The sequence below is a fragment of the Triticum aestivum genome, chromosome 6D (assembly GCF_018294505.1).
Source record: "Triticum aestivum cultivar Chinese Spring chromosome 6D, IWGSC CS RefSeq v2.1, whole genome shotgun sequence".
In the NCBI taxonomy this organism is placed as follows: Eukaryota; Viridiplantae; Streptophyta; class Magnoliopsida; order Poales; family Poaceae; genus Triticum; species Triticum aestivum.
Genome location: NC_057811.1, coordinates 33,992,205 through 34,002,863, shown reverse-complemented (window position 1 = coordinate 34,002,863; position 10,659 = coordinate 33,992,205). Strand labels below are relative to the sequence as shown.

General features: G+C 48.9%; 1 protein-coding gene across 1 annotated transcript in view; it reads left to right on the top strand.

Moving 5' to 3' along the window:
- The first annotated feature begins 498 nt into the window (after positions 1 to 498).
- Positions 499 to 10,659, top strand: part of LOC123142384 (uncharacterized) — a 31,011-nt gene continuing 20,850 nt past the window's right edge. Inside the window, exons 1-2 of the mRNA XM_044561322.1 lie at positions 499 to 1,372; positions 4,458 to 4,857. Of these exons, the coding sequence (XP_044417257.1) occupies positions 837 to 1,372; positions 4,458 to 4,857 (936 nt within the window). The 5' untranslated portion in view covers positions 499 to 836. The remainder of the gene's footprint in view (positions 1,373 to 4,457; positions 4,858 to 10,659) is intronic.

Here is a 10,659-nt window from a genome sequence, read left to right as displayed (position 1 = left end):
ATGACGTGCAAACGATGGGCTCCTACGAAGAAGAGTAAGGCATGGGAGACGGCGGCGCCTCGAGTCCGGTGAGCCGGTGCGTGCCAGGCATAGGAGACGGTGCGTGCCCCATGCCTTACTCTACCTCGTCGGCGACCGCATCAACACTCCGAGGGATGCAGCAAGCCGTCGAACATGGACAGGATTAGGGTTCACGTGCATGTAATTATATGGATTTGATGATTCATAACTAAGGTATCCGGTCATGGAAATGATAATTTAAGGTGTGACTAGTCACTGTCTGTGGATACCGCCGAACGCGTCCGTGAACGTTTGAGGAGTCCGATTTGATGTACACGGGTGTAGCTGCTCTAACCCTAGATCCCACCTCTTTCCTCTGGATCCCCTCCGCCCACACTCCGGTCCTGCAGGCCGCCGTCGCCATCCCCTGTGACACCCACTACCCCAGCCCCTCCACGCCTCGCAGGGGACCGAAGAACCGCATTATTATGTCTTATTTGCGTTTTTTGCGAAATTATTATCTCAAGGGAGACGGAGGCGGAAGAGTCCTTTTCCTTCTGCAATCGGGACAAACAGGAGATTGAGTTCGGTTTGTTTTCCAATCGCAGTCAAAAAGGAGCAATATCTAGTAATCTGTGCGCCAAGAAGTTGTAATCGGGATCCTTCTCCCTCAGTCCTCTCCTCTAGAAAAAGGCCAGTTTTTTAGTTTACCGGATTAGCCATGAAGAACAAGAAGGGTCGCCGCAGCCGGAATGTAAGTCTGTTGTCTGCAGTCACTTCGATTCATCCTCCAGGGCTGATTTTGTGTTTTCTTGTTTTTTTCCCTGCTAAATCCAATGCAGAAAGCAACTTGCAACGAAGACCCTGCTTGCAAAGCAAACGGAGACAGGCTTAGCAGGCTGCCCAATGATCTTCTTCTCAATATCCTGGAGAGGGTGCAGACGTTTGACGCCCTCAAAGCCTGCATCCTCTCGAAGCAAATGCTGAAGCTCCCCGCCATGCTATCGCAGATTGTTATCGATGTTGGTTCCCTCTTCCCTCATCCCGATAGCTCCCGTGAATTTGGCATCCGTGATGTGGCCAGAGTCAATGGCGTTGTCGCTAAGGTAACGGATAACATCTTGTGGATGAGGAGCCCAGGAATCGCCATCCGCAAGCTTAATGTCAGAATGGTCTTGAGGCATTATGACGTTCTCTCTGTTGGCAAATCTTTTGCCCACGCCATGGCAACCCAGAAGGTCCAGAAAGCTGAAATTGAGTTCATGACGGAGAAGGCTTGCGCGGATTGCACATCTGCCGATCTCGTCGACTTTGCCAAATGCTTCAACACTATCTTTGCTGATTGTCTGGATGCATTCGCTGGCCTTTGTTGGTGCTAATCTTGTTATAAGGTTTGTCAGATATTGCATTAGTCTGAAGCTCATTGCATTAGTTCAGTATAGGCTAGTCAGTATGTGCATGTGCATGCATTGGTTTTCTATTTAATTAGTTTGCATGTAGAAAATAACTGGGCATGTCACGTGTGTGTGCATGTACTGGTATAGATTGAGTCGTAGCTAGCTTGGTCAGCTCCCGAACGATTCTCCCTGGGATGGCGCGGGTAAAAAGGATCGTGCGGAGGCTTTGCGTTGTAACCGGCCACGTTCTGTTGTACGTGCTGCTGAAGAGGATAAGAAAGGAAAACAGAAAAGACGCAAGGTTATTGCAAAACTCTCTCCGTGAGACTGCGTTGCTCATCTCCTACCTCATGTGCGTGTGTTGAGTTTCAGCAAGAGAATACAGAGAAAGAGAGAGTAGAGCACAGCCTTGAAAACCATCAATTGGCATCAGAGCCACGGGGTGCAGGGCCTTGGGCGTTTTGGCGGCGGCGATCGGAGGAGTTCGGCAGCGGCGGCGATGGGTGATACATCTCCGAAGAGTAGCGATGGGAAGAGCAGCAGTGGCGGCGGAAAGTACACGCCGCCGGCGGCCAGGAAGGCTGCTGCAACGGACGGCGGTGCTGTCGTGCTCGCTACCCCGTCGAGGCCATGAGTGTGCCCGTCCAGTATCCGATGCTGACGGACACCAACTACTCGTTGTGGGCCGCAAAGATGAAGGTCCTGATGAAGCTGTTGCGTGTTTGGTCCGCGATTGAAGGCTCCGGTGAGTATGATCAGGCTGCGGACGAAGGGGCGTTCGCCGCGCTCTCTCAATCCGTTCCGGATCACGTGATGCTGCAGGTTGCAGAGTGCGACACCGCGCGTGAGGCGTGGGAGATGATCAGGTGTGCGCGCCTGGGCGAGGATCGTGTGAAGAATGCGCATGCACGACAACTGAAGAGGCAGTTTGATCGCCTCGACATGGCGGACGGGGAGACCATCCAGGAGTTCGCCAAGAAGCTCATCCCGCTGGTGAGCGAGATCCGCTCTCTCGGCGTCACACTTGAAGATGAGCCCGTGGTGGAGCGGCTCTTCAGCGCTGTCCCAGACCGTTTCACGGACATCATCAACACCGTTGAGCAGTGGGGTGATGTCTTCGTGATGACGGTGCAAGAGGCGATTGGGCGCCTCACCGCGTTCGAGCAGAACCAGCATGGTCGTCGTCAGAGTGGTGGCGATGAAGGCGAGAAGCTGATGCTTGTTTCACGTGCCCAGCTGGAGGAGTTGATCCTTAAAGAGAAGAAGAAGGGGATGGGCTCCAGCAGCGGCAACAAGAATGATGACCAGGACGGGCGCGGCGGTGGCCGCGGCCAGGACGGCAAGAAGAAGGAACGTCGTGGCAAGTTTGACAAGTCCAAGATCACCTGCTTCCAGTGTGGCGAGAAGGGCCATTTCGCCTCCGAGTGCGAGGAGCCGAAGAAAGAGAAGGCGCTGCTTGACGATGAACCAGCGCTGCTGATGGCTGTGGCAAGCGAGCTGACGCCGGTGGTGGAACACGCCGCCGACGTGGTACAGCCAGAAGCTATGGATGTGAAGAAGGTGCCTTGCCCGTTAGCCGTGGAGGCTGAGTTGGAAGCTGCTAGGGCCGAGGCCGTGCGGCTGCGTGGTGAGTTGGCAACAGCCAATGTGAAGCTGCACGCTGTGTCCCCCGAGTACATGGCAGTGGCGAAGGGTGCAGCGTTTGCAAGTGCTGACGACAAGTACATGCACCTCCTGGAGTCCATGCATGCTTATGAGAAGGAGGTGCAGCAAGTAAGGAAAGAGAATGATGAGATGTGGGAATCACAGCGAGAATGCCGAGCTGCATGTTTCAGTGAAGAAGGCAATGGGAATGGCAATGGCCATGCAAGCTGGTACAACAATGCTTGCAACGACGCCGGCGGCAACGACGGTGACTCATACTGGCTTGGAGTGTCACTGTCCAGGAAAACAAGGTAATGCCCAAGAGCTAGTACCATCCATCTCTGAGTTATCCAAAGTGGAGGTGCATCCTGTGTAGCAGATCAAGTAGAGAGGATCTTCCTGCATGAAAAGAAAGTAAAGCCAAAACTGGGCTCTCGTGATGTAAATCATAAGAACAACACTTGGTATTTGGATAGTGGTGCGAGTAACCACATGACAGGCTGCCGAGAAAGTTTTATAGTGCTGGATGAGACCATAAAGGGAAGCGTCAAGTTTGATGATGATTCTGTGGTGAAGATTCTTGGCAAAGGTTCAGTGTTGCTCCAGAGTGAAAATGGGCAGCACATACTCTTACATGATGTGTATTTTGTCTCCAAACTCACAAGCAGTATACTGAGTCTTGGGCAGCTAGATGAGGAAGGGTGCAAGTCAGTGCAACGCCGTGGGTTCATGAGTGTGTTTGATCACTCTGGGAAGCTGCTAGCCAGAGCAAGGAAAACCAAGAATCAACTCTATGTGCTGAATCTGAAGAAAGCTACACACGTATTGGATTCAGCTCCAACGAAAGCAGCTCAAAGCGGAGGTTATGCTCGTGGCGGTGCAGAAGTCGAGCCGGCATGAGGGTGCTTGGTACACAAAGAAATAAATTGAATAACAATATTAGGGAGGTGATTGTTGGTGCTAATCTTGTTATAAGGTTTGTCAGATATTGCATTAGTCTGAAGCTCATTGCATTAGTTCAGTATAGGCTAATCAGTACGTGCATGTGCATGCATTGGTTTTCTATTTAATTAGTTTGCATGTAGAAAATAACTGGGCATGTCACGTGTGTGTGTGTGCATGTACTGGTATAGATTGAGTCGTAGCTAGCTTGGTCAGCTCCCGAACGATTCTCCCTGGGATGGCGCGGGTAAAAAGGATCGTGCGGAGGCTTTGCGTTGTAACCGGCCACGTTCTGTTGTACGTGCTGCTGAAAAAAATAAGAAAGGAAAACAGAAAAGACGCAAGGTTGTTGCGCGTCGCAAAACTCTCTCCGTGTGACTGTGTTGCTCATCTCCTACCTCATGTGCGTGTGTTGAGTTTCAGCAAGAGAATACAAAGAAAGAGAGAATAGATCACAGCCTTGAAAACCATCAGCCTTACGCGCCTATGGCTGCAAAATATGCGATTTGGTGAAGGCGACGTCCCCAACGTCCTTAGCATTTGCAAGCGGTTGAAATCTCTGCGATTATCCTACTGTGACTCAGGGATCCGTTCTGTGCTGCGTTTAGAGCATGCTCAACTCGTTGACCTTGAGATCGACTATGGGAAGTTCGAGACAGTTGTGCTCAACTGGCTACCGAAACTCCAACAAGTGACCTATAATAACTGGTGCTCTTACGACGATGAGCCCCTGTCTTTTGGTTTCGTCCCGCAGTTTTCAAATCTAAGCCTCGCAAAAATTGCTGTCCGTTCAGACAGGTGTCTAGAGTTGAGCCAGCTCCTTGCTAATTTCCCCTCCATAAGCCAACTGCATCTGAATTTTCGAAGTGAAAAGGTACTCAATTGCATCTGCCTTATTTCCACGCTATATGATGGTTGTATCTTGTCTGTAAGACTCCAACAGTAGTTACTTGAGTGGTTCTTCTCTGCCATCCTAGAATGTACTCCGTATATTATTTGCAGCTTGTACCCAATTCTTAGTATGCTTCTTCTTTCCCAGGCTATGATATGGTTATATGTCAGGGTGGACACGGTCCGAGCCGGTCCGGTCCCGGTCCGAGCTGGCGTTTGGATCGGCCGCCGGCGGTCCGGTCAGGACCGGACCGAGCAGCGTGGCCGGCCTGTTTTCAGGGACCGGACCGGCGGCGGTGAAGCCCGGGCCGGACCGAGAGGACCGGCGGTCTTGTTTCCATGGTGGTCATGGCGAGGCGGTGGTGACCAGATTGTCGGCAAGAGGATGGGTGTTGTGACAGAAACAGTGAACAAAGGAAGCAGCGAGGTGGGAGACGTGCGTGGGTGTTGTGGCGAGATGGGCAACATGCACGAGCGCCGGCGGCGAGGTGGGCGATGTGCCATGGGAAGTGCGCTTTGCGTCGCGGCGGTTAGCCATGAACATTCCTTAGAAGTTTTTTTCGTTGCATGCAACTAATGTGGGACGTGCATGAGCCCACGATTTTCTGTCTGCGGGCGTTGCCATAATTAGAGGATCAAACCTGACGTGTCAAATGGCGTCGCGATTTGCGGATCAAGCCTTGTTTCTATCGTACTTTCGTATTTCTTGTTCGACTGAATAAAAGTGCAGAAAGTTAACACATGAATAGGACTGAATACAGTCATATTCAGATATGGAGGTGCACATTTATACAAGATATATACATGTAGGTGCCGCCACTAACCCAACTAACTCCCGAGCTAACCTCCACTAATCCTGTACACGCGATAAAGACGCACACAACTAGGCAAGGTTTACAGAGAGAGCAAGGGGTAGACCTGAACATATACTTCACCAAAAGGAAAACGGCAGCGTAGGATCAAGGCACGTGATTATAGGCAGAGCGTTTCTCCCACGATTTGCGCCTTCCAAAAAATACTTGCCTGATTTATTGGGCGTGAAAATCACGGCCGATCGAGCTTTTTTCCCCAGTTAATGGCCTGCGTGCGTGCTGTGCTGAAACGGCTGCCATGGCAAGGGTTGAGAACGCGAGATCGTTCATGGTGCACGCACGACAGTGACGGCGACCGGAGCCGAGAGGCAATGGCGCATGGCGAGGAGAGGGAGGAAGGAGTGGGGAATCTTGGGGACGAGGCTTGCTCCGGTGCACCCCCCTAACTCAATTTTCTAGGGGTATTCTTGACCCGCCAGCTATTTTTTCTCCGGCCCGCCGCTGCCCATATCCAAGCCCCGTAGCCCATAACCAAGCCCCGTATAATCCGTATGACCCATACATATGTATACGGTGACATCCCGAAAAAAAAGGATGACACGCCCCACGACCAGGTAGGACCTGCCGACGGCCGATCCATCAATCACGCAGCTCAATCAATCACGCAGCTCCATCATTCACGCAGCTCCTCCATCATTTTGGTGAGGTTCTGTAGGAATATCGGCGGCAGCGATCTTCTCGCCGGCGATCTCGTCCGAGAGCGCGCGCGGCACCGTCGTCAACCTCCAACGCTCGCAGGTACCGCATCCCGTTTCCCCACGTTTGTCTCGCTCGCGGCAGCATCAAACGAACTGCCGCTGTTTTCGTCGTAGTGGTTAACCTAGCGGGGCGGGCAACCTAGCTTTCTGGCGGTCCAGGCCATCGCAGATCTTGTTCTGGTAGTGCTGCTCGTCGTGATATACACAGTGATCACGCGGGCTAAAGTGGGTTTCTTCTTTCTAGGGTTAACCTAGCGTCGGTTGCCGTCGGTTGTGTGCACGACGGCTCCGTTATTTGATGCGGCGGCTTACCTAGGTATCCGGCGATCCAAAGTAATCACGACTGGTGCCGTGGGCTAGGAATCCGGCAGCGCATGTTATCACGGGTACCGCTGCTTCTCGCGATCCAAAGTGATCACGTACTGGATTCGTGGGACGTACCTTAACGCCGCTCGGTGTGGAGAGGGGGGAGGATCCATGGGCGATCAGAGGTCGTTGGCGTCGGTTGTGTGCACGATCTGAACGCCTTCGGTTGGGGCGCTCTCCGGTTGGTGTAGTTTATTTAACATCCGTGATCGTGCGCTAGGTGTTGTATATGTCAGCATTGATAATGTTTGCACATGTGATGATACGTATTAATTGTTGTAGGAAATGGCGGACGATGAGTTAACTGATATGATGCATGACATGGAGTTTGGAGAACTGATGAAAGACTGGATAGACGATTGGTCAGATGATGAAAATTCAGATCGTGGAGATAGGTTAAAGAATGGGAACGTATTGGAAGATCTTAATGTGAGTGGCATTATCATGTTGTAATTTTTTGGTGGCATCCGACAATATTATATTTTGAAAATTTATAGATGGATGAACATGATGATGGTCAGGAAAACAATGAGCATGATGATGGTGAGGAAAACAACTCGAAGATCTCGAATGAAGATTACATTAGTCAGGTATGGAAGTGGAATTTTTTGTTGGCATGCATGCAAATTGAATTAATCCTGGAATATTATATGTTAAGTACTTATGTATTTGTGTTATATTTTTCAGCTCATTTCCGAATGTCATAATGCGTACGACTATTACGGTGAATCCGACGCGGAGACAGGCCTTGATGTCGAATCATTAGCTGCACCTGATTCTGGGGAGTCGCAATCGTCGGTCATCATGAGTGAGGTATGTATGTAATCAATGTTGTATGGAAGTAATGTTATACCATAGAAAACTGTTTTCATGGCTATGTTATGATTGTGTAGGTGACAGAAGTTGAGGGGAAAAAGAATGTCCAAGATACTGCTAGTGCAGATGATAAGAGGGATATGTTCATGCAGATAATACAAATGACTTTTACGTCTCACGAGGCTGCGTATGATTTCCACAACAGCTATGCTAGTGATAATGGTTTCAACATTAGAAAGAATAGGGTCATGTATAGCAAAACCGAGTCACGTCATATGCGTTATAGGCGGTTTGTTTGTTCCAGACAAGGAAAACGTGACAGCAGGTTGCTAACCGAGGAAGGACACAACCGTAGGCTCAGACCCGAGACACGCTGCCACTGCGAAGCGCACCTGACCGTGAAGCTTGACCAAAAGCGTGGGGTTTGGTATGTTGATAGTTTTGAGGACAAGCATAGCCATATCTTGGTAGGACCGGACGAGGTACCTTTTCTTTGGTCCCACAGAAAAATCAAAGAGTACCAGAGAGTTGAGATACTGTCCATGGGAGCTGCAGGGATTAGAATTCACGACATGATGGATTCCTTCATCAGCAAACATGTATGGTATGGCGGTGTTGGTTTTACCAGGCGTGAAATATACAACCTTTGCGCCAGGGAGAAGAGGAAGCTGCTTTCAAAAGGTGATGCTGCCACAGTCATAGGCATCATGGTCAGTAGAAAACAGAGGGATCCTAGCTTCTTTTTCGAGTACAAGCTAGACAAGGAAGGACATATGAATAGGATGTTCTGGTGTGACTCCCAGTCTTGTCATGACTATGAGGACTTCGGCGACGTGCTTGTATTTGACAGCACGTACAAGATGAACCGGTATGGTATGCCATTCATACCCTTTGTTGGTCTTAACAATCACCGGAAGACCACTGTTTTTGCTTGTGCCATAGTTTCGGACGAGACCGAAGAGACATATGTGTGGCTGCTGGAGACTTTTTTGAGGTCCATGTGTCAAAAGATGCCAAAGAGTGTTATCACGGACGCCGACGCTGCGATGATCAAGGCAATTCGCCAAGTCTTGCCAGACGTGTGGCACCGTATATGTACGTGGCATATAGAAAAAAATATGAAGATTCACCTCAGTCACAAGTCCTTGAAGGAGTTCCGAACTCTTCTGTACTACAGCACGTCCACGGCCACGTTTGAGGAGAGATGGCACGCGTTTTCCAAAAGATGGCAGTCGGAAAAAACAGTAACCTGGTTGAGACGGATGTATAAGAAGAGGACACTGTGGGCCGCGGCTTATCTGACAGAGGGTTTTTGGCTTGGCATGAAAAGCAACCAGAGGAGTGAAAGTCTAAACTCATGCCTTCACCTCCACCTAGACGGTGAAATGACCCTGGTGGATATGATTTTGCACTATGAGAACGCCGTTGTACGCATCCGTGAGAATGAGGCACGAGATGATTGCACGGCCTCACAGAGTTTACCGGTGCCAGTTACTAGCTCGAGGGAACTTGAGATAGCTGCTTCTCACGTCTGCACTCCAGCAAACTTCTATATGTTGCAAGCTGATCTTAGGAAAATTGATGGCATGGAGATTGTAGAAATAAAGCTCGGAGACGGATCACAGCAGTACATCGTGGCCTGGAAGAATAACCAGAAGAGCCGTTTTTTGGGTGGAGTACACTCCAGTAAATTCCGCAGAAACTATAAGGTGCAGCTGCAGAAGAATGATTCGAAAGGGTCTACCTTGCAAGCACATATTCCATGTACTGAAGTACTTGAATATATCTGAAATACCAAAGTGTTTAGTTCTTGTGCGGTTCACGAAAGACGCAAGGTTGGGACTGCCCGCCAGGCGCACAAGCGATCTGTTGGGATTTGGATGGACTGGAGCCGCTGAAAGAATGAAATATAGCCAGGTCAGTGTGTTGGCTTCAGAAGCTATGCATGCAGCATGCAAACACCCATCTTTGTGGGATCAGTTACAGGAGAGTTTGAAGACCGTGATAGCTAAGAGCCATGAGTATGATCAGCTAAAGGAAAATTTGAGTAAGAAAACGACTGATCTTAGTACTTGTGCAATTGAATATGTAGACGATGGTGAAGGCAACATAGTTGAAGTTCATGATCCTATTGAAGTATCAACGAAAGGTGCAACTAAGGTAGATGAGAACCGCCCTATGTCGAAAAATGGTAGGCCACTTTCGTACGACGAGATCAGAATCAGGTGCGGCGCATGCAAATTGCTAGGGCACACTAAACGCAGCAAGAAATGCAAACTAAATAAGAAGTAAGTTTTTGTATGCATTGTAGGTTATAATTGTTTTTAACTTGTCATTCATTAACTGTTCCTGTTATCGTGTGCAGAAGCGTGGTGGGCGAAGAAGAGTAGAACAGTTGCTAAAGTTATGTTAGGATGAATCCAGTGATCTAATAGTGAGGTGTTTACAATGTGTTAGTGCATATATGATACATGATATATACTATTGCAAGAGGCCAGTACATTGAGATAGTGCTTGTAGCATATATGGACTAAACAGGAGGCGGTCACTAGGGACTTTAATCATGGAAAATGGATAGCATTTTAGCCATTGTAATGATGGCATCTTTTGTGTTGTCCACTGTAGTTATATTATATTAGAAAACTAGATGATACCCGGCATGTTGTTGCGGGAATGTTTTGCAATATATTCATAGAGAAATGGTTACATGTAACATGTATATGTTGTTGCGGGAATATTTTGTTTGCATGTTGTGGTGGACCTTTCTCCATACATGTTGAATGACGAGGTGGCAAACTTGCATGTTAAGAGAAATAGGTTAGTGGTGCCTAGTTGTTTAGATATAGAAGATGTAATTATGTGTGGTAATAATTAATTTTTTTTCACTACTTTGGTTCACCACCATTTAGATATAGAAGATACCAGCTCACTTTGGTCTACAGTATAGACTTCGTACCAAAAACCCACCATTTTCCCCTCATAAAGAAAAAAAAACCCACCATTTTATGGCTTGTAGTGTAACTCGGGCCGCTT